Here is a 27,941-nt window from a genome sequence, read left to right as displayed (position 1 = left end):
AGCTTTTCCTCTCCATGGCAGCCCGCACTGGCTGAACCCTCCAGCTGCATCCTTTCACCCCTGTCCACCAGCCTCCTAGTCCTGTGATTCAGGGGAGATTCAGGAGGAAGGACCCTCTGTCCAAAGCCACAGCATGGCATCTCACAATTCATGGTGTCACCCAAGGGAGTCAAAAGGAAGTTTCAAGCATTATTCTATTACAGCAAGCTTTGACAGGGCAGATTAAATAAAGCAGTTTGCATAATTTTGACTGTATATTCCCTTCCTGCTTGGTTCAAAGACCTCACTTACTGCAGTTCCAGACAGAACAAAGGCTTCCCCAGGCTCATGTACAAAGTCAAGGTGGACCCCCTGTATCCTAAACCAGCACAGAGGCTGAATGTAGGCAGCATTTTTTAATCAAAACCTTCTCTTTCACTCAACTTATTTGTACAAGAATTAGACTCTACCCTTCCCAGAACAAGGAAGGGTTTTTTCCTCTTCCCCTAACCTAGCTTAGCCAGGGCCAGGCAAAGAAGCTGACTCTGCACTCTGTTTTTGTCCCTAGCTGCCAGGAAAATGCAGGCACCAGTACCAGGAACTGCCCTCCCTTCCATCTGTCTGGCAGCTGTGAGTGCAGTCATTTTCTGTTAGAAGGGGCTGCCCTCTTCAGCTGTAGCTGGGAAGGGTAAACCATCTCTGAAGTTGATGTCAGAGCTGGGAAAACCCTGCCATGATCCAGGAATGATTTGGTGTTGTCCCAACAAGGACAGCTTCTTAAGGAAACACCCAGTACCACAGACAGCTTCCACTGTTCCTTGCTCTTGCTTCCTTTCTCCCTCTGCAACAGCTTTTCCACACTTGCACGAATTACAATTCTCCCCTGTTGCAGCAGTAAAAATTCAACTTCTGAAAAACATTATGAGCCTGTCCCAGGTCTCTCTCTTGGCTATCATGCCCTTTAGCTAACACTGGGAATTCCTCTCACCATCTGCAATAATTCTGTTGCTAGAAAAGGATTGATTTCCAGCCCTAAAAACTCCTCTTTGCTGGGAGCAGCCAATTCTTTGGCAGAGACTTTGAGGACAGCAGTATTCACAGGCAGAGAAGACTCAATTTAGTACCACCAGCGATGGGGTCAGTGCCCATTGCCCCTTTTCTCTCACCACCAGATAACAGGACTCTTGCACTGCACTCAGGATGCTGCTGATGCCAGAGTCCTCGCCCACTCAAACACACCCCACCTTGCAGTCGTTGCACAGTTTTATTTCATTTAAAATCCGCTGTGTTAAATATTTTTGTTACAAGTTCTGTGTAGGGGGTAAGAGTAATAGACTCTGCAGGCACTAGCAACCCCCTCACCCCTCAATTCATGTGTGCGCTATCAGATTAAGAACTGCCCCCCTCCCCCCAAAACCAGCACCCGTGGGCTGGGATATACATTACAGTGAAAGGCCTGGCCCCCCAGCTGTGTCGGCTGGGAGCAGCCAAGCCCCCGCACGCAGGAAGCCAGCAGGCAGACCCACCGCCAGTGAGCTGTGTGCCAAGGACAGCTGCTGGGGGCTGGTTCTCACCCCCATGTCGGGCATGTAATGGTGAAAGGGTTGTCCCCAGGAACGGTGCTACCTCCACAGAGGGCACGGGCTCTGCCCACCCCAACAAGAACATTCACGCCACAGTGACTGGGCTGGTGAAAGACAATCGCCAAGGGAAAGTAGGGGAGCTGCCACCCCGTGTTACTGTCTGTGGAGGGAGTGTAACTAGGGCACTGCCAGAAGCATGACACCTACCTCAAGCCCTGCTCTGACCAAAACTTTTCCTGCAAGTGGCCTCGGGGTCAGACCACCCTTGCAAGGCAGATGAGTGTGAAATATTTTCAAGCAAAACATGGACAGGACAGTAGCCTTTCCTCTCCTCTCCTCTCCCTCCCAGGAACCTTAGTGCTAGGCAGTAAAGCTGAACCTGCCATGGAGGGGCAGGGAAGGGTACCCTAGCACAGCAGCAGCAAGCAGTTTCCAGTGGTATAGGACAAGCTAGAGGTGAGAGTTTGGTGCTGCGAGGGAGAAGATGCCACACAGATGGCTCTGGAAAGGCAGTGCCATTCAGTGGCTGGCCCACTGCACGGCAAGTTCTTCTGAGATACTAAACCTTCATTAAACAAAATAGGAAAGGAGGTAGGAGCTATCCCCGTAATTCCCTCTGGGACAGCTCCAATCACAGCGGAGGGAGAAAGACTGGAATGACCCCTGCCAATTCCTGAATGCCCTGCATCGTCCCTGCTGGTGCTGCGGCCCTGTCCTGGGTGGGTTGTGTGGGGGTGTGGCTGCCCTACAGGTCGAGCAGCAGCACGCGGGGATCCTCCACCGCTGCCTTGATCTTGCGCAGGAAGGTCACGGCCTCTCTGCCGTCGATGAGCCGGTGATCGTAGGTCAGCGCCACGTACATCATAGGCCGCACCTCGATCTGAGGAGGGACAGGGGATTAGAGAGCTCAGTGCTCCTGCCTGCATGGCCCCCTCCTGCCAATTCAGGAAAGACCTGAATTGGCTTTTTCCCACCCCGAATCCTGCATTCAGGCCCTCCTGGATGTGTCCTGCCTGGCAAAATTATCTACCCATCCACCCAGGCTGAGTCCATGCCACATACAAGATAAGGGCCCTTCCTGGAACCATTCCCTATCACAAAGGCTACAACCTCCTCCTTCCCACACCTAAGAGGATTATAACCAGTCTGCCCACTTACAGATAGGACAAAGTCCCCTGCACAGCTCAGGCAAGTACCAGGGCCAGCAAAGGTGCCCATTAGTCTCTGCTCCTTCTTCACTCTGAAGTGCTTCAGAAGTGACACCAACCCCTTAGAAAAAGGTCCTCAGTCTGCTGAGCCCCGTCCTTTGTTCCCTAAAACCTCTGGTGCAGGTCCACCTACCTTGCCTCCCACAGCCACAGGCCTATCGAAGATGGCATGCATGCCTAAGATGGCAGACTGGGGTGGATTAATGATAGGTGTTCCAAAGAGTGACCCAAAAACCCCACCATTGCTGATTGTGAAAGTGCCGCCATCCATGTCTTCAATGGCCAGTTCATTCTTCCGTGCCTAGAAGTAAAAATAACGTCTTAGAAAGCCACACAGACCACAGAGATCAAAGAACGAGGGTTTGGACATCCACTCTTTCCAGGAATAAATATTGATTGGAAGGGCTTTGCTTATTGATTTGTTCAACTAAACATCAGCACAAATTGCTTGAAAATGCATCCTGTCTTTAGAGTGAACACCTTGTGGCTTTTGGGAAGGATTCTCTCGCCTTTGCTTCCAACTCCTGCTTCTGCAGGAGACAGACAGAGGGACTTCTACCCCAGGGCAGTTCAGCCTTGGCCTCTAAAGACAAAGGTGAAGATATACCATGTCACTAATGCACAGATTGTAGTCTTCTGGATGGGCAACAAGTAGAGCTGTCCTAGAAGGCAAAGGCACAGCCAGACATGTAACTGGATCACTCCCCACAGCACAGCTCAGTGTGTCAGAGGTCAGAGATGACGACACAGAGACCAAATCAATACATGCCGATCCAGCATTTTCAATTCTTTCCACTCCCCCCACCCCTCCTCAGAAAACTTTCCTTACCTTCTCCCCCAACTCGTAGATAGCACGCTCTATGTCAGCAAAGTTCATGTTTTCTACATTCCTAACCACAGGGACCACCAGACCCTGGGGAGAAGCAAAGTCCACGTATAGCAAATTCAGTGCAGCAACACACAGCTGTCATGCGGCAGGAATCTGGACACAGCCCCAGAGAGCTCCTGCCTCCCCCTCAGCCCACAGCAGCTGGTTGGCAGAGCTGCCTCACACCCTGGTAGCCTGACAGGAAACCTGGCATGACACACATCAAAGGCTGACACCTTAAACTGAGCCATCATCTTTGCCTTTGCTAGCCTATCTCATAAAATCAACCAGGCCTGTCTGGAGCCAGATCCGCATTGATAAATTCCCAGGTGAGGCACTGGGAGATTTCAGCTGGCACCTCTTTCTCTCACCTCTTTTTGCTGGGCCTCCCCTTGACTTTGGGAGAAGACAGTGACAGAACTTTAGTCCTTTTCAAACCTCTGCTTCATAGCAGAATCTTCTAATCAAGAAGGTAATTCACTAATTCAACATCTGTAACTCCATCCCATACTCTCCCTGGACAGAAATATCTCTGTGGAACAGCACAGCAAAGTTAGCCAGAGGACAGGACGTTCAAAGCTTTGATTGCCTATGTCATGGATTCACAACATAAAAGGGTTTCCCTAACCTGGCCTTACTCATTAACAACTAAAATCTCTATTGACCCTATTACCAGAACTCTTATTAAGATGAATATAGTGGTAGAACACTCTTGGTCCTCCACCTTCTCTCAAAACCTATCTCAGCAGTTCATAAAGCAGCAGGTTCTCTATAAATGATTCTCATTTATAGAATCAGTCTTATCAGTTAATTTCTGCTCAGCACAAAGCTGAGCTGGCTCAAAGTATATGCTCATCCCATACGAAAGGCTGCAGGAAGCATGGACAAAGCATCCAAGGCACCTACCCGGGGAGTTGCTACAGCAACACTGATGTCCACATAATCCCTGTACACAATCTCTTTGGTCGTGTCATCAATCACTAGAAAGAGAACAAACTTGTGTTACATATGCAGAACCTAAGATCAAGAGTTTGACAGTAGAAAAAATCATAACAACTTGCTCATGTCCAGCTTAAACATAACTCTAGTGAAGAATGATTCCTTGCTGTACCTGTGGGAGAGGCACCAGGACAGACGGAAAGAAAACAGTCCACACAGCTCAGTCCTCCTCAGTTACTGTCCCCTCCGTTATTCTGTTCTTCTGTGTTTCAGCAAGCACCTCTGACACGCCCAGGAACTGCACTGTGCCTACAGCAGTCACCTGTACACCAACCAGCAGGCTCTGCCCTCTGCAAGCTGCATGTGCAAGGCCCCAGCCCCACTCCTGGTCACCCCTTCCTAATTGAGTCCCTCTTGGCAAGCTATCCTCTACCTATGTAAAGTGGCTTTAGCAAAATCAGCTGCAGCATGCAGGACTGCTCCCATGTTTTCTGTGCATTTGACTTGCTGCTCCAAGTTCCTACTCCTGCCATGGACTTGGCCACTGGCTTTCCCCCATTCTGCCATGCTCCCTAGATATGCAAGTCACCAGCAAGGGTCACCACTCACCTGCATTCACAACAGGCTGGTCCTGCAGAGCAAAGGCTGCAGCTTTCACAAAAGCTGACATGAAACCTAGCTTCAAGTTGTGCTTTTTCAGAAAGGTATCCTTGTGTACAGCTCTCATCTCCCGGATGTTGCTGCGAAACACATGATAACACACGCTGGTAAACGGAATCCAAGAAAACACCATTCCCTCACTCTGCAACAGATTCCAGTGCCGGCCCCAAGGATGCAAATCTGCACAACCAATGGGAAACCTCCAGTCTGCTGCAAAAGCCTTCATCTGTGATATAAACATGGCTCTAAGGTTCCTGCCAAAGGATCAAACAGAAACTGGTCCTGGACCACGAGCTCCACAGCCAAGGTAAACCTGCAAGGACCACATTGCCAAGAACAGAAGCAAGATGTGGCATGGTATATTTCCTGCTTAGGCCTGATGTTGCCACCTATTCTCTGGAGACAACAGTGCTCATACCAGTGTGGCACCACAGACAGCAAATGCAGGTGTGGCTGGACTGACACAGAAGGGTGAAAAACCAAGATGCGGCAAAAGCAGTAAACATGCAGGAAATAAAATCAAAGTGATCAAAGGAAAAGACCTCAACCACTCTGCAAATTCAGCACCAGACAGCACAACACCACTTTTGTACCCAACTCTCTGGCTTTGTAAGTTGAGTAAACATGAAAGGAATTTTCCCAGGAGCTATGGTAGTGAGTGCCAGTCCACCCACAGCTCTTGACCAGAAAAGTCATGTTTTCCCACTGTTTCTATTAATCAAAATTGAGGCCATTTACAAAACATCAACCAAGCTGTAGCTACAAGCTCTGCCTATTCTAGCCTAACATCAGATGCCGTGGAATTGCATGGTTCATCCCCTCCCCCTTCAGAGATTCAGAGACCTTCAGAGTTTCACCAAGGAGCAGGATTTTCCATGGTTTGGAGTGTTTGTTTTCCTGTGTCTAACCTTGTTTAGAGTTAGGATTACTGCCCAAAGACATTAGTGCCTCCCAAGACACAAGGGCTGCAGCAATGAGGATACGACTTGCTATGGAAGTGCCTCATTAAGGCCTCCTCCTTTCAGACACTGACCCCCGTGGGAAGCAAGAGGCCCCAGCACAGGTCTTCACAAATCAACTCCACAGTAATCAATCCAAACCACATTACCAGATGCAACGAGAGCCCCAGGCCTGCGTAAAGCGACACCTCAATGAGCCTCTGAGAGGAGATAAAGCTGCAGCACTTCCCTCCAATCAAGACTATTTTGCCAGCCTTATTGTTCTGAGACCCAAATATTTACGTGTTTTGTCTTAAGGAGTAGCATAGGATTTCACAAGGCAATTTGATTTGGGCACAATTTCCCCTTAATGCACTGTAACATAAGCTGCCCACCCTCCAAAGACATTAGTGTGCTCAGTCCATGCAAGCACTTGAGTCAGGGCCCCCCACCTGCTTGAGAGGATGGGGAAGGGTGCTGGTCTGTCTCTAGAAAGCTGTACCACCTGACAGCAAAGGCCTTAGGCCTAAGCAATGCTCACCTGAAAGGCTGATGAGCCCTGGAGAACCAACTCACTGGAAGTTAAACACCTCCAAAAGCAGTAACCTGGTGGAGCGGCAGAAAGCAGATGCTACATCTTGCTGTCTTCTAACAGCCACTATACGCAAGTGATACAAGTCCCTTCTGGTCTTCTGCTCAACATTTACCAGTCTTCCACCAAAAAGCCCACAGAAGAGGAGTCAGAGACTCTCCCTATTACAAGCAGCAGGTGACTCCCAAGGAATGACAGGTCATTAGGAAGCTATGTACCCCCTCATACCACAACACCAATGTGGTCTTGATGAAGCTATGCAGACTATAGTACATACTTAAGAAAGAGGGCCCAAAAGACATGCTGCCAGTCTCTTCAAAGAAAACCTGCCAGTCTCTTCAAAGAAAACCTGCAAGGTTTTGACTGCTATTTAAAGATTACTGCCTTAATCTGTTTCTACTCATAAAAGGAAAAAGAGGTTACTCCTCACCTCATATCAATCTCATTGAAAGTGGTCAGCATGGCACAAGTATTCTGAGCCTCTTTCAGCCGCTGAGCAATACGCTGACGCATCCTATTCATTTTCACCTGCAAATTAAAAAGGTATAAGCAGAAGCTGCCTAAAGCTCATCCAAGGGCAAAATGAACAAGAAACCCAAAAGGCCCTTCTCTTGCCATCTGATTGACTAGGTGCCTAGGGCCAGGGTTTTCACTCTAGGTCAGGAGCACAATGGGCTGAGGAGTTTATTTCACTGCTCAGCTCAATGCACAGTTCATTCAAAAAGCAGCGCTGAAATGCATCACAGTATAGCTACTTCTGACCTCTGCATTCCTCAAGACCTCCAAGCATGCATAGCTTTCCATGTGGCTAACGTGAGAAGAGCAAGAATGCTCAGAAAGCAGGTTGCTCGACCATGCCCTCTTAAGAAAGCAAAAGGCAGTTTCAGCAGCCTCAACCCTCTGCTGAGGGCTGTGGACAAACCAAGATCACACTGAGTCCTTCTATCCTGAGTCAGCAGAGCTCAATACAAGACTTTTGCCTAGAAAGGACTCATGCCAGATTGGTCCAGGCTCTTCCTCCACACCACTTGTAAGCGGTTCCCTCATGTAGAGAATTTTCCCACCTGTCGCAGCTCTACTGATCTGGGTGTGTACAGGTGGATAGAGACACATCCGGCAATCTCAAGCCAGAACAGATTATCACCTAGCAACAGAAGTGCTGGCAAGGTCCCTGTTCCCACAGCTTACCCTGTGCTCTGATCTGGCACCTTTGGTGGGCACTGCCTCCCCAGGAGGGGCTGCCGCTGGGGCTGCAGCCGGCTTCACAGCAGACACTGAGGGTAAAAAACACATCAGTCAAAAACAGAAGCCAGGTAGAAAGCACATTTGAGCTCCTTGCTTAAGTGACACAGTATGGAAGCAGCCTTGAATTAGGCTGGAAAGGTTCCAGGCATAGCTGAGCAATCCAGTCTGGAGCAAGCAAGGCAATACTGTGGAAGGCCTTCACCATAAATGCCTCTGTTTGATGCCTTTAACCTTATACACTCTGCCCCAAAGCAGAGACTCGAGAAGAGGAACAAATGGCTGTTGCCTCACCTGGCTTGCTGTCGATGGGCTGAGTTGACACAGGCGGCACTGGTGGCATTGTAGTGGGAATTGGTGCTGCAGCAGGGGGGGGAGCAGGTGCAGCTACAGGTTCAGGGGCTGCAGGAGGAGGAGGGGCTGCTGCTGGTTTAGCCTTGGCAGGAGCAGCTGAAAGACAAGGAAGAACCAGGGTAAGGGCACCAGCTTCCACTGGCAGAGATCTGTGAGTCCAACCAACCCAACAAAAGTAAACCCTCAGGCAGAGTGCCTTCATGCTCTCAGCACTACTGAGCTGACAGAAGTCACCACAAGAGAATGCAACTGTAAAAGTGTTTTACCCATCAACACCCTTGACCTCCTCATTGGAGGAGGCTGGCTACTACAGAGAAGAGAGCACAGAAGGGAGTTAGGGGAATTTTCAGGTAGTTATAGCTAGGAGCTCATATAGCTATAGCTGTGTCTCCCCCACAGGGAACAAAAGAGAAGATCCCCCTCAGAAGGACTAAAATGACGCTTTTCTAATGGACAACAGAATAGGAGTATTTTCTTCCAGTTACAAAGGCAGACGGGGGAATTATTTAACCTCTCTCAGGATCCCTCTAAATGCTTTGCTAAATGCTAAAAAGCATTTTATTCTAAATGCATGAATCTTCAGAAAAAAAACCTGTGGAAACACAAAGGCATATGCAAGTTATACATGCCTGATTTACCTCCAGTTTTCCTGAGTTTGAATAGAGGTGTCCCCCCTTCCACTTTGCCACCATCAGGTACCAGAAGGGCTTCAATCACACCAGCTGCTGGGGCTGGAACTTGCACTGATGTCTGGAAAAAAAGAAAATCAGTGAAATTCTCCCAAGCATCAGCTGGAGACCAAGTGCCCAAGAGAAGATGCCAATATATGCAGATACACATTGTAATTTGGCACAGCCAGCAGCTATGTCTCACACTATTTGCACCAGTTTTCACACCCTCCACCGGGATTTTGTGCCAATAGTTAGAAACTTTGGAGATGCTGGCAGTGTAATGTACAGCCTGATCTCCAGGGTAGAGTCAAGAAGTGACCCACTGCCAGCATCTTCCTGACAGCAAAGCTGAAAACTGAGAACTCAGCAGAGAATTCAGCAAGACCTTCAAGGCTTAACAGTCCTTTCAGGGGTGGATAAACTTAAAGCCTAAATTAAACGAACTGAAGACAACCTATGGCTTGCAGATTTCTCCTTTGTTCAAGCACAAACAGGTTTCAAAACTCCAAGCACTCAAATTAGAAGAGGAGTAAAATTACAGCTCCAATAAACAACAACACCAGTGATGATTAATCAAATGGATGATAAAGGGTTATCAAGAATTCTCACTTAAGGCACAGCAAGTTTTATACTAGATGAGAAAAGCTTTTCTCCATGAAGAGAGCAGGAGACACAGCCCTGCAGGCTCTAGGAGCTCTTAGCAGGAGGGAAGCCACACAGGGTACCTGCTCCAGAACTAGAAAAAGTTTTGATCCAGAAACTCCTACCTTGTCTGTTTCAATCTCACACACCACTTCATCTTCCGCCACTGTGTCTCCAACAGCTGAATGACAGATATGAAGACCACTGTGAGGAGGGAGGTTGCTCTGGCCTCCCCTCTCTACCCACAGCAGTTTCCCACACTAACCCACAACTTCTTCATCCCACTTCTCCACAACTTCTAAAGAAAAGACTAGCTCAAGCAACCTACTGCACAGTTAAGAGTCTGATCCCAACTTAGACATCTCCCTTCATCCAACACTATCCCTGACAGAGAGGTGATGAGGCAGTAACTGCAATTCTTAAGCCCTTAGGATAGCTGCAATTAAATGCCTCATTTGTCATAGACTGAAAGGCACAGAGCAGGATGTCAGTCAGTGAAACTGTAATGCATCCCCAAGGTGTCCAACACAGCAGCAACAGCAATAAGAATTTCAGGGAAGAGGCAACTGCTTACCTTTCTCCCACCTGACATCTCCTTCTGTGACTGACTCTGCAAAGGCTGGTGTGTTCACCGTAACCACGTCATCCCCTGTGGGAAAGACAAACAGACTTGACTGCTTTCAGAGCTAAAAATTTATGGTATTGCTTCATTTTTGTCATCACAACTGTGCTAAAGGGGGTAGGCCATCGGATATCAATTGCTGTCCATCTCCTCGCTCCAACATTGATTAACATTTAAACACCAGAGAAATTCACATTTGACTGAAAGCTACATTGTGACAAGAATGCCAGACAAAATCTTTAGGGCCCTGGGGATATAAACCCTGAGTCATCCATGCAGGCAGGACAGCAGTGAGCCTTGCCCAAGGATGGAAGGTAGCTGTTGGCAGGACAGCAAGAGGTAGCAAAAGAAGCATCACGCCGATTCCTGCCTTTTTACTTACTATGTACCGCAGTGGTTCTGAAGTAGCGGACAGTGAAGACACTGGAGCTATTTACTCTGCAGAAAGAGAGAAGAGTATGAACACAGAAGAACTCTGCGGGCTGCCAGCTCCAAGCTCAAGTACAGAATTTACGCTTGCTTAACTGATGCAAAAGGCTTGGCTGTTCTGATGTGTTTGTTCCAAAGGATCCTATTTACTCTTCAAGCTGCAACAATCCAGTAAGAAAGGAAGCATTACATCCTACCATCACCAGTGCTCTCAGAAACTCAGGGAGAACTGATATGTATGGAACTTCCATTTAGACACACAATCCAACAGAACCTTCATAGCTGAAATAGTGATTAAAGGGTGACCTGGCCAGCCCAAATAATGCCTAAGACTAGGGCAGCAACAAATTTTTTACCTCCAGATTAGGACTGTCATCTCTACAGAAGTTGTTAGATTGCTCCAAAAAAAAAAAAAAAAAGAAAAGCACCATAAATTGCCCATGGCAACGCATCCAAAACCCAGCTATTTTCCTCCATCATGTTTCTTCACAGGGAGCTGGCAATCCCAAGCATTCCTAAGGATGATTTTTATATCTATTGACATCACATTTGGAAAACTGAAACAAATGTGCTTTAGCATTTCCTCTAGCACAGGCAGGCTACTTTGTACAAACAAAGGATTTCAAAGTATTTCAGGCTTTTATGCATCTACTCTTATGGTTATTTCCCCAAATACATTTTTATAAGACCACCTCATTAGTGCAAACCCTGACATATGAACAACAGCTCTGGGAATGACCCCACTTCTCCCAGCAGAAAATCTACCAGGAGACCATCATAGAGCAGACAACACCTCTAGTCAGATAATCAAAGAGTAGAAATCCACTTATTTCTGGTTTCCTCAACCCTGTCCCTTCCCTGTCTCAGTATCTGGCTGCAGACAAAGCTTGTTTTCAATTCCCAACCTGCAAAACCTAGATTTTTTTAGGGCTATCTCCATACTCCTACAATCCTACAAGGATTTCATGACAGCCAACCATATTCTGTTCCTCAGACCTCAAATCTTATCATGGCTAGAGCAGCCCCAGTCTCTTCACATGGCAGTTTTCCTGTGGGTACTTACACAAGCTTCCTGCTGTTTGGGTAAGCCAGTCCCTGGCTCCCAGACACACCTGTGAATGAGAAAGGAGTTATATTATCCAGCTGTCCAGCCCTCAAGTACCCTCATCAGATAAAAGAAGGCAGAGGACACTGTTGTCCACCCTGAAAGAAATTTGGGACCAAATGGGCAATATATCCATGCAGAGACACCTCAGTGCCATCAAACCTGGCCAGAGCTTGCCAAGAACAGTGGTTTTGTCTTCATCTAGATTTATAGGGATGGGGAAAACAGTTATAGCTTGACAACAAAGCTAACAAGGGTAACTTTGGAAAGGCCAAACAAAGCAGCAGCTACCCTTCAGAGAAAACCGGGAAAGAGCTATGAGGAACTACAAGAACTGCTGAGTTATCCACACCCATTCAAAGGATGGAGCAAGGTATCAGCCCTGTAAGAGACACCCCAGAAAGCCTTGCAGTCACAAAGACAGCCAAAGAGGAAAGAAAGAACTGAAAAAAGGGTGTAGGGCAGATAATGAGCCACCATCACCCCTCTTCTCTGCCCACTCCCTGTCCAGAGAAAATTATTTTCAAAACTCACAAGAGGGAAATACTTGCACAACTTCTCGGTTTCAGATACCCCACTGTCCCCTTCCCACACTGCTCACATGCCCTGACACTGCATTTTTTATTATGAACTGGACTCCTGTCCTTTGTCACTTACAGGCCACTGGGCAGTTTTCCAGACTGATCTTAAAGAGAGTTAGCATAGTAACTGGAGGACATAATTATCTCAATTACACAATGCCAGAGGGAAGAACCATTTCCCCACTTGATTTTTTAAAAAAGCAGCACAATTTCTACAGTACAGCTAGAAAAAACAGCTCTAAGGAAAAACAGTTTAAGCATCGAAGCAGAGTTCACAGGCACACCAGATCTAACACGTCACTTAACATCCATCCATAATTTTCAAAGGAGTTTATTAGAGAGCTAGGGCTCAGCAACAGCATGTGCTTCGAGCAGTGCAGTGCCTGAAATACACTGTGCTGCTGCTGTGAAATCTTCACCAGAGCCAAAGGGATCAAGCAGCACGTACATCAGGCAAGGAGGCACTCCCATGGAAACTTAGCTCATTCCACTGCTTCTTCACTACATGACTGACAGAAATAAACCCCAATTAGACCTATTAGCAGCTTCCATCATCAGCTCTGTTCTTTCTAGGTAGCCTGAAATGAAATAAAAGTGTAAGACTCACCAGACAGAGGGCATCTTGCCAGAGTACAGTTCCCCTGTCAGAGAGAAAAGGATGTATCAGTACTGCAAGAAGACAATCCCATCCCAGAAGGACTTTGGTTTTTCCCTGAGATCTGAATCAGACACAGGACCCACCATTCCCATGCTCCAGTCTGCAGGCATTCCACTTTCCCACAGTGTGCTAGAGCTGGAGAAGAACACCTATGCCCTTCTTTATCCTTTGTCTCCTCCCAGGGTGCTTTATGATGCAGTGATGTTAAATTTGGTGCTTGCATTTTCCAGTTCTGGATGCAGAAGTTTTGACCTTCTCATGCACACCTTCCTCTTTAAGAAGGAACAGATTTCCAGTAGAATTTGCTATGAATGAGAAGGTAAAGGGTAGCTACTGGATATGATGATAAAACATCCCATGATGTTCACTCCTACAGTCATGAATGCAGCATCTAGGGGGTTTAAAAATTTTTTCTAAAGCTACGGAGCCTTTGAACTCCAGAAGACCAGAATTCCTTTCAGTGGCAAAATTCCTACTGCTGTCAGTTAGTCAAGAATTCCACATTCTTTGATGTTTCACTTCATACCTGTGTAATCATTGACTGCACTCCTAGCTCAGCATAACAGCGCTCAAAAGTAGAACACATTTCAAAATATTCCAATTACTTCCCCCTAACGTTATTACATATTTGTCTCACATCAAACCTGCAGGATTGGAGAAGATAAGAACTCTTTAAAAGCAATTGGAAAATAGCACCATAGCCATGATGGAAATACACTTGACTGGCTTAGAATGACAGCATCTCAAGAGCTCAAACCACCTTTATCCAGCAGCTAAGGTAAAAGTTAGATTTCCTTCACACCTTCAGCATCTGAAGTTTGCATACAAGCCCTGATTTCAGCTTCAGCAAAGCAAGTAGAATGGGATATAACTGACCTTAAATAGCAAAACAATTTGAGGAGTTGTGTGGTAAGACAACAGAGACCAAGGACCAACAATATACTTAAGCTTAGCACACCATCTACAGGACTGAGTGCTGCAGCATATAAAAACACATTCAATGAACACTTTGCATCAAAACTACTAACAGGCCTGGAATCAAGCCCCCCCTGTGGTGGTTTAATTATCCAATCTCATAAATGGATTTGACTTTTGGATATTAACACAGAGACAACTCAGTGATCAATGGGCAATTCAACAGGGCTATGATTAGCTGTGCCAAGGATGCAGGCAGCCAGTCTGACTTGCTGCTAAGCTCCAGCCCAACACCATGCAGCCACCCTGCTTGCCACTTCACTGCAGGGATCAATGATCCTGAACCAACAGTCCTGCAAAATCAGCTTCTGGCAGGGCCTGCTGGAGCCCCTGCCCCAACTCAAGCTGGGGAAGGGAAGGCAGGAAGCACTGTGCAGACTTTGTAGAGTCATCTTGAACGCTACAATGCCTAATCTTGGTGCAGCACTGGCCCCTGCTAATTCAGATCTGGTTTGTGTAGAGCCAGCTCTAAGCCAGGATCAGTAAGACAAACTCCAACTTAACTCCACTGGGTCAGCTCTCTAGAGCACCACAATCCTCAGCACTTTGTGTTGACCAATTTTTCCCACTTTCTGTAGTGTCCGAGATAGCATGGAGTCAATCATAATTTGAGTATCAAGCGACCTGAGTTCCCCTCTATCCATTGATGTTTCCCTGCGTTCTTTATTAAAAAAGTGGTTAAAGGCACTCCTAGCATGCCAGACAATAAATTGTTAAGAAAGGAACAGCCTCAGACTGATGAAAAACCAGACAATTTTATTTGCCGAGGACCAGTTTACTGTGGAGTTAAAACAAAAAGGAAAGTTTAGAAGGTCTGTCCTAAAATCGCTGTGAAAAAACATCTGCAGCTCTCTTCCACCAGTGGTGTCAAGTCTGTGTTCTACAACTGCAGCAAAATTAAGGAAAAAATTGGTATCGTTCTACTCTGTGCCTTTAAGGTTAAGGAATTAGGAGAAGAGCTTAATGTGAGGAGGAAGCCATTAATAAAATATACTGTGATTTCTCTGGCTTACATGCTGCAGAACTGCTGTGTGTCTATCTCTTAATCACAGTACCTCAGATGAACATGCAGCTTCAGGAGACACTGGACAGGGCTGCTTCCTGTTCCCTTTTTTCCCTGAAGGAATTGTTCTGATTGCACCTCTTCCCGGATCACATGGCTAAATTTGCCCTCTGCCTTCTATTGGAGCTTTTTCAGTGACAATGGAAATATTTCAGTTTTGCTACGTGGCATTAGCACTTTGGGTCAGCTCAAGAAAACAGCCTTCACTTGGGGAAAGAAGTCTTGGTCCAATTAGCCAGTGACTCATGTACCGAGTGATTAATATTTCCCTCTCGTTTCACATGACTTCTCAGAATTGTTTTTATAACTGTTATCACGTCAAAGTGACCCTGGCATGCACCGTCCCAGGCCACACCTTTCAAGGAGCCATCACCTTCCAGCAGGTCACTACACACTGAAATAAAGGATGGAACACATCAGCTAAAGCAACAGCCTCTATACCAACAGTGAGGGACCAGCTCAGGTAAGGAATCTGAAGAACTTGACAGTACAGCTCATTTCAACAGAGGCAAACCAGAAGGCCAGTGCTGTGCAGCTCCAACAACAGGCAAAGCAGCAATTGGTTCTCCAGCCATGGCTTCTTGAGAGCAAAGCAGCTGCTTCTTCGACAAGAATGAGCACAAACCCCTGCTACACGTGGAAACCCCACTGCCGGGCTTTCATGGCTATCAAAACAATTATATACAGCATGGGAGTATGTAACTGTGCCAAGACGGGATGGAGATAACAATGCTGAGTGGTGGATACTGTTAAGAAGACAACAGGCTCAGAACTCCTCCAGCATGAGGGGAGGATCATACAGGGAAGAAAAAGTTTTTTACAACTCCTGCCCAGATAGACAGGATTTGATTCTCAAAGCATTTTATGCAGCTCCTGATCAAACCTATCTTTTCCAGACTAGCTCTTCCCTGGCCTTCTTCACATAGCCTTCAAGGTCTGCCTGCCCCTGCCCCGACTCTTACATGCTACAGGCTATTGATGCACATTCATGGTTTCTACTTGATATGAATTCAGGGCCTTTTCTTCTTTCACAGACAGTCAAAACCCAGTCAACCTTTTCTCACCCTCACCGACTCCACTCTTCTCCCATTCAATCCTCCACTTCTGAATTTTGTACATGTCTACTGTTCTCACTTCTGCCACCAGAGGTTTGCCAAGTTCTGGAATTTCTTTCTACCTCCCCAAAAAACCTGTATTACATCATAATCAAAATTTACTTCCCTTATCGCTGTTCAAATGGAAATCAAACTACTACTATAATTTTTCCAGTACATCTAACAGGTTAACTAGCATTCAGCCTAAAACCTCCTGATTTTCAGACTAGTTTTGTAAAAGGTTTGAATATTCCATCTGACTTCTTCCTGTTCTTTATAATTGCACAGCACCACTGAGAGCTGACAAAGGTTGAATATTGCTAAAATGCCACTTTAATAAGCTTGTTTAAACTGCATTACGAACAGTTTTTCTCTACGTATACGTATAACAAACTGCAACTATACAGTTACTTGTAAGTTGTTCATAATGCAGTATACACACGCATTTATAAACACAAAGGTGTCATTACATTACAATCGGTCGTCAACACTTGCTCGCCTACATTTACAGGGTGTCTAAAATCAAGTCTCACGCTCGAAGGCTCCAGCTGGTCACTGGAAGAGATCTTTCTCATCCCGCAGGTATGCACATACACGTGTGTGCACATGAAGCTGTGTATGTTTGCTGTTTAAATGGAGTATGTGTGCAGCAGGACACGGGACCCAGGTGGCCAAGGACAGCTCCAGGGTTAAGCAGCTATTGGGCTCCGTCAGCCCACGCTGCAGCCAGCAGAGGTTACCACCGTCGGCAGCGCTTCAATGACCGCCCCGAGAGCCGAGCACACCATTTAAACAACAAACCGCATTCCGGTTTGCTGCCGATCCTGCACCCCGGCCGGGGAGGTCTCTGCCGGCGCAAGCCGGTGGCTGCCAGCAGCGAGGGCCCCAGATGCTGCAGCCACTGCCAGGCGGGACGGCGGAGCCCGAGAGCGGCGGCGCTCGGAAGCCCTTCCCGCCGCTCAGCTCTGCCCGGTGCCGCCGCCCTTCCCGCGGGGCCGGGCCCGGCAGCGGGGCAGCGGCACCCGCTGGGAAGGGGCAGCGCCGCGCCCACCGCGGCCCCTGCTGGGGGACAGCCTCGCCGCCCCTTCCTGTGCCCGGCCCTGCCGCGTCCCCGGGGCGGCGGTGCCGAGCGCCAGGCAGCAGGGGACGCGTCCCGGTGCCCTTGGCGCCGCCGACCTCGCCCGCCCAGCCGCCGCCCTACCTCCCGCCGCAGGGCGGACACCGGAAGCAGGCCGGGCGCGAGGCGGAAGCGCGGGGGGCCGGACCAAGCCCGCAGAGCGGGGGGAGCAGGCGGGGCGGGACCATGGTGGGCGAGGCTGGGCTGTGCGCAGGGCAAGGCCGCGGTCCGCTCGGGGTGTTGCTGCGTGGTGCCGTGTGTGTAATGATACATGTGTGAACACATCCTGTATAACTATGTTCTGTTACTTATAGGTCACGTACATATAAAATAGCTTACGTATGCTTAAAATATTACGTATGCTTATATAAACACGTATCTATATATATATAGATGCTATTATACGTAATGGCATATGTATATGTGTAATAAATAACCCCAGGCATTACGAAGAGTGCTGATTCATGACGCTCTTCTTTGAAGCAGCTCTGTGTCGCTGCAGGGCAGCTATAGCCGTGTTTTCCATGCTCACCTTGGCTAACCATGGCGCTGAGCTGCTGTGGGATGACATTGCCACAGGCATCGCCCAGTGGGATGCTGCATGGTTAGAAACGGGCAATGAGGTCATCTCACCATCCCAAACAGGAAAACGAGTCCACAAGTAAGCCCTGTTCCTCAGGTGTGCTCTGTATGTTGAAAACATTTGAGAATTCCCCAGCTAGCTTCCGTTTTCTGCCTGCTTCCAGCTAGGGAACCACAGGTGGAAGAAAAACCAAGGAACCTATTTACAGATTCTGAGAATCAGCCTGGGATAGTTATAAAGGGCTGTCTGACAGCCAGGCATCTCTCAAGGAGCCAAGTCTGGGTTATGCACATGTGGTTAATTTAGCCACTGCTTAATAATATATGAATGGTTAACTTCAAGCTTCAAAATATGAGATAATTTTCAAAGGAAAGAGGTTGAGTAAAAATCAACAGGGGATAGTCTCTGAGGCTTTGAGGATGAGCTGGCTGCTCCAATAAAAGGTAACTGAGCCAGAAAGGCTCTGTGCCAGGGATTTCTCTGTGATCTGTCTTTCGAAGGCTAATATCCTTGAACAATATTGACCACCTGATGTCAGCTGCCTTTAGCCAGAGCCTCCTGCCTACCCAGTGAACACACCAGGCATTGCCGTGCTCAGTTAGCGTGCAGAAGCAAAGCAGGTGAAGCCCCAGGAGGGCATGCATGGCCAGGCTTTGCCCACGCACCCACAGCTCCTGCATGAGGAGAAGTGTCTGAGCAGCACGTGTGCTGCTGGGGCAGGTGGGTTTGTCCTGGGGCTGGCTCAGGACGTGCTCCGCTGGGAATGACACCAGCTCTGCTGATGCTGTCTGTAAAGCACCCTGTGACAAGCCAGGGACTCTCTGCTGCTGCTTTTCCTGTGTTGTCCCATTTCTTGCCTACGTCCTATGCTGCAGACCTCCAGGACAGCTAGATTGCCTCTGTGTCCCCACGGTGTGGGATGTGAGAAATGCCTGGCCACTTCCCATGGAAGATGGGTAGCTGGTGGGATCTGGGCCAGCTCCTTCCTTGCTGTGGCACTGCTTGCCAGCCTGGTGTATTTGCCAACATTTCACCATCCTGGGTCCTGAACGGGGCTTCCGGCCAAATTCCAGGGGGAAATTGCTCCTCTGGGCCGCTGCCCACCCGGGCAGCCAGGCACCGGGCGGCCCTGGCCTGTGTGGCGGCAGGGCCTCGGCGGGCGGCAGGCGGCACGGAAGGTGGCCGGACGCTGCTGCTGGGCCTGACCCGCTGGCTGTCCATCTGCATATTCAGGAGTCGTTCCCAGCTGGTTGGCTGCCTCGGGCCTCCCCACTCCCTCTTTAAAGGCCTGAGCGCGGCGGGAGGACCGGCACGGCGGCACCGCGCTCCCGGGGTCGGCTCGGCTCGGCTCGGCACGGAGTGCTCGGACAGCACGCTGCTCCCTGCACGGCTGTACCACCGAGGAGCGCCCAGGGAGCCCGTGAGGGGTGGCTCAGTTCTGGAGAAGGAGCACTGCCCTCGTCTTCTGGGCATCTTCGGTTCGTTCCTGTCTTTTTCTTCAGGTAGGAAGAGACTCGGCTGCTTTTTAGTGTTCTGGAGGGTGGCACTAGTGAAAGCTGCCAGCAAGAGTGGGCACCACGGCACGCACCTGTTAACTTCGTGGGGAAAGAGCTGCATCAGCAGGAGGAGTTTGCTCAGGGCAGCACCTCCTGGTCCTGCGGAGCCGGGGATGCTGAGGGGAGCCAAGGCCACCCACAACGGGCTGCCGTGGCCTGGGACGGGAGGCTCTGCTCCCTCCCTCCAAATCTCCAGAAGAAAGACGGTGGTGCTGGAAACCTTTAGCAGGTGGAGGTGACCTAGCCAGCTCTGAGTTGATCTGCTTAAAAGGGGTGTATCACCCAGGTTCCAGGGGGCTGGGAAACCTCAGCCCAGGGGACAGGTAAGCTCCTGACCTTGCTATTGAGCTCAGCAGATGAGAGAAACTGTGAACAAGTGTCAAAAGAAGGTGGTTCTGTAGAAAAAGCAGTGAGGTTACAGGACCACACCATTGAGGAAAGGATTAAGGTTGGATGGAATCTATGACTGCAATGTGTTTGCTGTCACATTTGCAAAGTCACAATGTGTTTTTGACTTTGTTGGGTGCAGATGGCAGGCTGAGAGGCAGCTGCAGGCAGTGCTGAAGCTTGTAACACAAGGGCAAGGCAGGATGTTGGGAGCTGCTGGCACTCCAGCCTTGTGCTGGCTGTGGATAAACTGAGCAGCTTGAAAGACCCTACAGCAGACTCTTAGGAAAATGAAACACAGATCAACATGTGGTGTCAGATAACCCAGAAAATACTTGGTTTGTCAGGACTATTGCTCTGCAAAAGGTAGAGCTCTCCCAGGCACCTGCCTGGAATTCAGGGTGTTTGAAGAAAGGCAACCTGCTAAAAACCCCTGAGAAGAAACCCATTTTCTACACTGCCTTGATGACTTGGCACGGAGCAGTTACAGGGACAGGAGAAGGATGGTGTTGAAAATGATCAGGCATTTGTGGGCATAGCAAAAGAATCTCAGACTTTAAAGGTGTCCGGAAAAGACAAGAGCTGTCCTAATTTAGTGGTGCAAAGCTGCTGCTAATTCATGTGGATAAGGAAGAAACATCCCACAGGGAGGGTTACTGTGTAATTGCCCAGGATACAATGTTTTACACCTTCTTTTCTAAGCTGTGCAAGCACGGAATGAGCGGAGGGGGTGAATCCGTGCTTGGAGCCAGCAGGACAATTTTAAGCCGGGGGCTGCTGGCTCAGTATTTTTTCTCTTCCCTGATAATCCCCATCCTCATTTCTTTTATTCAGTGTTTTGCCAAGCACTTAGGAACCCCATGTTGAGTTAGCCTGAACATCTCGGTGTATCCTGCTCACAGCAGGTACATTGCACTTTTACCCTCGCTGTGCCCTCCTCCACCAGCCGGTTTGTGCTGGCCCAGCCCCAGGTGCTGCCACCCCTCCCCGTGCCCTGGGGGCTCAGCTGGGCTGCTGGGGCTGGCAGAAGCCGGCAGCACCCATGGCCTAGCTGGCTGTGTGCTGTGAATACCTTCAGCAGGGGTGCAGCTGCTCCTCTGTGCTCTGCCAACACCCAGGAGCACCCCAACCCACCCTTTGCCCAGGTGTACGTGGCGGAGGGCTCTGCCAGGTGCTCCCTGCCCTCATAGCAGAGTCCACAAGCCCAGAGGGCAGCTTCCCCAAATGCCTCTGGTGCAGATGCAGCTGGTGATGTGGGAATGTGGGAAGTCTGTGCTGCCAGGCACTGCTGGGCCCAAAGCAGGTGAAATGTACTCTGGGCACAATGAATGCCTGGCTGGTAGGTGGGAGGTGTGGTGGTGCCCAGGGCATTGCTGCTGTCGTGTGACATCTGACAGTCTGCTCACAGGTTTTGGAGTACTTGGAGGTTTCTGCCTGGGTCATTCCCTGGTGAAATCGTTTTTGCAGTGGAGCAGGGATGCCATGGAAATCTGGAAGAAAAAAAATCCCTGGCCCTGTGCTTGGAAAACTGCTGTATGAGGTCCTGTTTCTTGCTCTTTCTCCTGTTCCACAGCACTTAGCAGGCTGAAACATCAAACACCTGGGAGGCCTGCCAGTCTGTCCAGGCAGGAAGAAGATATGATGGACAGCAGGACTGGCTTTGAGCAGGATAGAGACTGTGTCACTTCAGGGGATGGCCAGGGGCTGAAATTGGAGCCCTGTTTCCAGACTAACTCTCTCTTGCCTTCCCCCAGTGCATCCCTGATACCACAGCTCCTCAGCCACACAATGGTTGGCAGGAACCTGGATCCCACCATTCTTTTCCCTTCCTCTCAGGCAGTGGCCTTGCCTCATGACTACAAATGTGGTGCATGTCCTGGAGAAGAAGCACAAGCCCTGGCTTTCCCCAGGCCCCGTGCCCCAGCTCCTGTGCCCTGTGCTGGAGATGGGGACCAGCTCTCCAACCAGCACCCATGGGAGCAGCTCTGTGACCAGCACTTACGAGCCAAGCGGGCCAGGGTGGAGAGCATCATCCGGGGCATGAGCTTCCCACCAACCCCGCAGGCATTTGACACGAGCCTGGAGGCAGCTTTTAGGCAGGAGAGGGAAAGCGGTGGTGAGATGCCCCAGGAGAGCAAGAGGAAGCCAAGGGTGCCCCAGCAGGGCACGGGGGCAGCTGGAAGCATGGCTCCCACAGGGCGCAGCTCCCATGCCAAGGACTGTCAGCAGCTGAAGGAGCAGCTCTGCTTTTTAGAGCAGCAGCTGAGGTGGCTTCAGGAGAAGTTCTACCAAGTCTGTGACTCTGAGGATGCTGCCCAAACACAGGAAGATTCTGAGAAAGTGCAGCCACTGCCTGGAAAGCCTGAAGACAGACTGAACAAGGACAGGGCCACTTCCACCAGCAACCCACGCAAAGTGCCTCTCAGGAGGAGTGTCCTGGAGGTATGTGGGCTGGAGGAGGTGGAGGACAGAGGTGACACAGGTGGCCTGCCCTTGGCAGTGAGGGTACTCTCGCAGGCACTGAAGCACGAGCTGTCTGTGGTGACATCCCAGGTAGTGGACTCTGTCCTGAAGACTGTCTGGCCAAAGGCAGACAGCCACATCCAGAAGCAGCACCACAGCCTTCCGATGCTGGGGCCAGATGCCAGGAGAGAGTATTCTCCTGGTGGGAAATGCAGAAAGCCACTTGGTAAGCCATCTCCCATGAATGCACCAGGCTCCCTGGGCTCACCCCAGGCTGAGGTCCTGCCAGGAGCTTTGGGGAAGAGCCTGGGTTCTTATGCTGCCTCCTTCAACTCAAAGGGGGTCAGAAAATCGTCTCGGGTACCCAGCATGGGTTATTCACTGGGCTCAGCCACCCCTGTCCAGCACAGCCAGCTGCTGAGCCAGCTGTTGGGCTATGGCCAGCACAGCCTCTGGGGCAGCGACTCTCCTGAGAGCCCATCTGCTCTGGAGAGGGGTTGTCCAGAGCCCCTCAAGTTGCCCTGGGGAACTGTTAAACTGAGGTCATCGATTGTGAGACAGCAGCAGCACCATCCCCTGCCCTTGGGCCCTGCCAGCATGGAGAGCCTGGCACTACTGCCAGCTGGCAGGGATGGCCACGGTGAGCTGCCAGCTGCAAGTGATGGAGCACCCTTTGCCTCGACCCACATATCCTTTGGGGGCAGCTAGAGGTCCCTGGGGAATGTGGTCCCCTTGTCCTCTGGAGCTTGGCACTGCCCCTGCTGGTCTCTGCAAGGCCAAGGTCCCTGCTGCTTCATAGGGGGCTAAACAGGTGTGGGCAGGAAAGGAGTCCTGAGCCATGGAGGAGCACTGCCACTTCTCAGGGTTGGCCAGATGCTGTAGCATAGCTGTGGGTGTAAGACGGGAGCTACTAAGCCTCCTCTTGGGCCATACTGGGGATCCTGTCACCCTAAACCATGAACAGGAGTCTCATGGAAATTCTGGTTCTCACAAGACTGTGAAGTGCTGTGAGGAGCATTAGCTTCCTCAGGGATTCTCAAGGGAAAAACCAGTGGCTGTCCAGCCGAGGATGAACCCCCTCTGCCCCCCTGACAGGCCATGGGGGGCTATCGAGGGCACTGGGCATGCACGTGTCAGGGGTGGTGCTCAGGGACATGCTGAGCTCGGGGTTTGCTACGTGTAGGCTTTCCTTGACCCCAAGGCAGATGCAGGAGGCGCTGACCCCAGGGCACCTGAAGAAGGCCAAGCTGATGTTTTTCTTCACCCGCTACCCCAGCTCCACTCTGCTGAAGACCTACTTCCTTGATGTGCAGGTAAAGGAGCAGCAGCCAGAACTGGTGCTGGGCTGGGCTCCCGTGTGGTGTGGCACCTAGCCTGCCTCCCTGGGGAACCATGAGGAAAGGGCTGCTCTTGTGTCCCGTTGCCTTGCTGGCAGGAGATGAGGGACAGCACCCATTTCAGCATGGGCTGCCCAGGAGCAGGTGCACAGGGCAGTGGCAGACATGGGCTGTCAGTTCTTCACTTTGTGCAATTGAGATATTCAGATTAAAGCACCCCATGAATGCGCCTTCTCACTGCAGAGCAGCTGGGATCCAAATCTCAGTGTGGAGAACACCTCGGACACGCTGATGTCATTGCTCCAGCTTGGGGCTGGGTTTGGGCCAGTCCAGCAGTGCCTGGCTGGGTTTGCAGAAGCTCATGGGTAGGGAGGATCCAAGCTAGCCTAACACCATACTCTGGCTCCCCCACCCAGTTCAGCCGCTGCATCACCTCCCAGCTCATCAAGTGGTTCAGCAACTTCCGTGAGTTTTACTACATCCAGGTGGAGAAGTTTGCCCGGCAGGCCCTGCTGGAGGGTGTTGTGGATGCTTGCACTCTCCAGGTCTCCCGGGACTCAGAGCTCTTCCGTGCCCTCAACATGCACTACAACAAGGGGAATGACTTTGAGGTGAGGAGGAGGGTCAGGGGAAAGGGGGTGCTGGTGTTTTTTGGGGTAGGGAGGCACCATGACACGGTGGTGTGACTGGCTGATGGCTGTCTTGCTGCAGGTGCCAGGGCGGTTCCTGGAGGTGGCCAGCCTGACACTGCAGGAGTTCTTCAGTGCCGTCAGGGCAGGCAAGGATGCCGACCCCTCCTGGAAGAAACCCATTTACAAAATCATCTCCAAACTAGACAGTGACATCCCAGAAGGGTTCAAAGCTGCTGGCTGCTCCCAAGAACTGCTCCACAGCTGAGTCTCTGTGAAAGCAGCCCTGGGTTGTGTGTGCGGCCACCGTGTGCACCTCATGGGCACTCTGTACAGCACCTGTTATTTGGGGTATTCTCTCTCTGAGAGCCATGTGCTCTCTGTAAGACAGCTCCTGAGGTGAGGCATATCACTTGCCTCATGTGCTGGGATTTTATGCTGTGCATTGTATTCTGCTGCTCAGACTGGTGAGGACTGCCAGAAGGGAGGGACAGAGATGAAACCATCAGGTTGGAGCCTGAGAAGCTGCCCTGCCCCAGCTCTCCCTATGACCCTGACTGAGCTGCCTTCATTCTCTTTTCCAGAGGGTCACAAACCAGGGCAAACAGCCTTGCTGTTTATAAAACAGGAAGAGGTCCTAGTAGTGGGCAAAGTTTCCTTGGCACAGCAGACTAGCGGATGTACTGAGTCCAAAAGCATGACTCAGTTTCTGTCCAGGAACAACACACCAGTGTCCAAAGAAAACAGCTGGTGAATTCCAGCGCTTCGAGCACTCCATGGGGATAGTTGTTCCTGTCTGGGATATGTAAAAACTATGTTTGTTCTAGCCAACAAGAATAACACTCTCCTCCACCTCCCCTGTGCTGTCAGACAAGACCCCCCTGTGCAGCTGTGTGCTGTGGCCAAGCAGGTGTGTGCCCCCCAGCAGCATTCTCTGGGATGCTGGAGGAGAGCAGGCTGCACAGGCAGCTCTTCTTGGCACTCCAAAGAGTCTCCATCAGCCCAATACCTGGGAGGACAGCTCCATGTTAAATATCCATCCATGTTCTCTCACACCGTGTTCCTACTGGCAAAACTGCCCCAAGCATCTCTGTTCTGCACTCTGCCCTTGGTGAAAAAGGAGAATATAATTTGAGATCCATCAGTCCCTGTGGGTTTAACACAAGCTGGGGAAGAACTGGGCCTTGACATCTACAACCCCATTGCTGTGAGGGTTGTAAACTCAAGGAGGTTTCTTTATCCTGTGGCCAAGACTTAGTGACCACTTTTCTACCTGATGGAGCATGGTGAAGTGTTCTGTGTTATGGGCTCTCTAATCCTCACAGAGGTGGCAGTGGAGAGGAAAAGGCTGTGAAGTGGAGGGAGTCCTGACAGAGGCATAGCAAAAGGGCACTGGGAGGGCAGTGATGACCAACAAAACTCACACAAAACCCTCAGGGAGAAGAAGACTGGGAAAAGGCCAAGGTAATTTTGGATGTGCTGTAAGGTGTCAGCTGGTACTAGAGTGCACCAAGTGACTCTTGAGAGGAGAATCACAGCTCCAGCATCAGATGAATGCTTGGGGTGATCCATAGGCAATGCATCTACGGGAGTAAAGAAGTGGCAACATCAGGACACAGTGGGGAGCTAGCTCTGAAATAGGGGCAGTTTGACAATGGTTCCCCCCATTACGAGTATGGCCACCCAGATTTCCTGCTCCTTTTTGTGTATTTATTTCTCCAAGTTTGTATATTTTACAACCCCAACACAAAATTTACATGATTCTTTTTTAAATAAACACTTTAAGTTACCCTTTTACATCCCTGTATACCTATTTGATAGCATCTGTTCTAAAGAGTTATCCTAGAAATTTCTTGCTTTTTGCTGGGAAAAATAACACCGCAGAAAAAGGGCAGTCCTTCTGCCAGCATCTCTGTGGGGTCAGGAAGGCTCCAGTAGCTAACATCAGCTCCTTTAAACCTGCCTCCTCATCCCAGTGCCTCATGGTCAGTCTGCTCTGAAGTACAACTTACGAGGATCAGGAAGGAGGGGCTGGAGGCACACAGAGACATATCCCAAAGCTAAAGGGTGCTGGACTCATGTACAACATCAAATAAATGCTGCTGATGGTACCATGAATGTGGCATTCCTGAGGCAGCAATGACTTCAGAGCTTAAGTAATGCTTTTGACAGGCAAAACCAAAGCTGCTGGAAAGGAGAATGATGGGCTGGCTCAGGGAAGGGACAGCAAATTCATCTGTTTGTAGCTAAATAATTACGGAACATAAGGTACAGGTTTACTGGAGGCATGCTGCTGAAACAAAGCCTTTTCACACAGAGTTCCTGATGGGGCTAGCAGTTTCTTGCTTCCTGTGGTAAAATGGAAGTCCATGAGTGTCAGTAAAACAGCAGGTGGGGTACCGAGGACAAGACAGTTCCCCAAATCCCAGTCATGCAGTGGCTGAGGTTGTAGGAGATGTCTGGAGGTCATCTTGTCAAACCCCCTGCTCTAGCAGGGCCACTGAAAGATGGTTACCCAGGACCATGTCAGAGGGGTTTTAAGTATCTCCAAGTAAGGAGGGAATGTTCGTGCAAAGGTCCTTCCCTCAAACACACATTAATGAAGACATTTAACAGGACTGGACTATTTGCAGCAGTATTTTTTGCTCCAGTGGTTGCCACATAATTGCAAGTGGGAACTAGAGAGCTGTGTATTACACTTTTTTTTTTTTGGGAAATTTGGGCCAATATGACCACGACAAACAGCATCTGGCATCAGTTATGCTTTGCCTGTGATGAGGTCTCACTACTTGTATCCATGGGTTTAATTCTGCCCATGTAAATTTTCAATCTAACAAAGACATTAAAAAAACAAACCCAAGAACCCCCAAAATAGAGAAAAAAACCCCCACAACACCCCCCCAAAAACAACAAAACCAAAACAAAACCCCAGAAAACAAAACAAAAAGCCCTCCAGCATGGCTAGAGAGACTCTGCAAAGGACTCAAGATTACAGATCACTTGAGCCATTGGCTGGCAGCTTTTTAACCTGTCTACCTTCAGCCAAGTGCGACAGAGACCACAGAAGTGTCAGAGACGCAGAGGTAGAATCTACCCAACTTTTTGTCACCCTGTGGTCCAAGCAGAGATCCTGTCTGGGGAGCCTGGAATGCAGCTGCCTCCTCCAGGGCCACTTGTCTGTTTGGAAGCAAGGGGGTTGCACTCAGGCACAACTCTGCTCTTGAAGTTGAGTGTGCTGAATCAAAAAGCCTTGTGCTCCTATGTGAGCCTTGGAAAGCTGCAGCCAGCTGAGAAAGGAGGAGCTCACACTGCCTTTCCTCCTACCTAAGTCACAGAAGTCCTGATATGGAGAAGGCAGTACATCTGCTGGGAGGTGGGAAAGCTGGAGTTACTCAAGGGCAATGGAGCCTCAAGGGTGAGGGAAATAGGGTGTGAATTCCAACACTGTCCAGTTACGAGTGCAGTTCTGCAGGGTTCCTAGTTCTCTTCAACATCTTAATGACTTCAGACTCAAAAGAATACTCAGAATACTAAGTCTGCCAATGTTAACTCCCTTGAGGGCAGAGAGGTCTTGCAGAGAGACCTCAACACATCAGGCAGATGGGCAATCACCAACTGTAGGAAGCTGAACAAGGGCAAGTGCTGGACTCTGCACATGGGATGGGG

At 49.8% G+C, this 27,941-nt stretch overlaps 1 protein-coding gene across 1 annotated transcript; it reads right to left on the bottom strand.

The window, feature by feature from the left end:
• Positions 1-1,224: 1,224 nt before the first annotated feature.
• On the bottom strand, positions 1,225-13,102 carry DLST (dihydrolipoamide S-succinyltransferase). The gene is given in 14 exon segments (XM_041417482.1): positions 1,225-2,442; positions 2,904-3,071; positions 3,600-3,683; positions 4,545-4,618; positions 5,187-5,317; positions 7,198-7,295; positions 7,956-8,041; positions 8,304-8,459; positions 9,002-9,113; positions 9,802-9,857; positions 10,251-10,325; positions 10,681-10,736; positions 11,791-11,839; positions 13,021-13,102. Coding segments are annotated over 14 exon segments (1,362 nt in total). The 3' UTR covers positions 1,225-2,307.
• Between the last annotated feature and the right edge of the window lie 14,839 nt (positions 13,103-27,941).

The sequence above is a fragment of the Onychostruthus taczanowskii genome, unplaced genomic scaffold, assembly GCF_017590055.1.
Source record: "Onychostruthus taczanowskii isolate IOZ18803 unplaced genomic scaffold, ASM1759005v1 scaffold1, whole genome shotgun sequence".
NCBI classification, from domain to species: Eukaryota; Metazoa; Chordata; class Aves; order Passeriformes; family Passeridae; genus Onychostruthus; species Onychostruthus taczanowskii.
The sequence above is the reverse complement of the archived record's forward strand: the minus strand, read 5'-3'. Positions and strand labels throughout refer to the sequence as shown.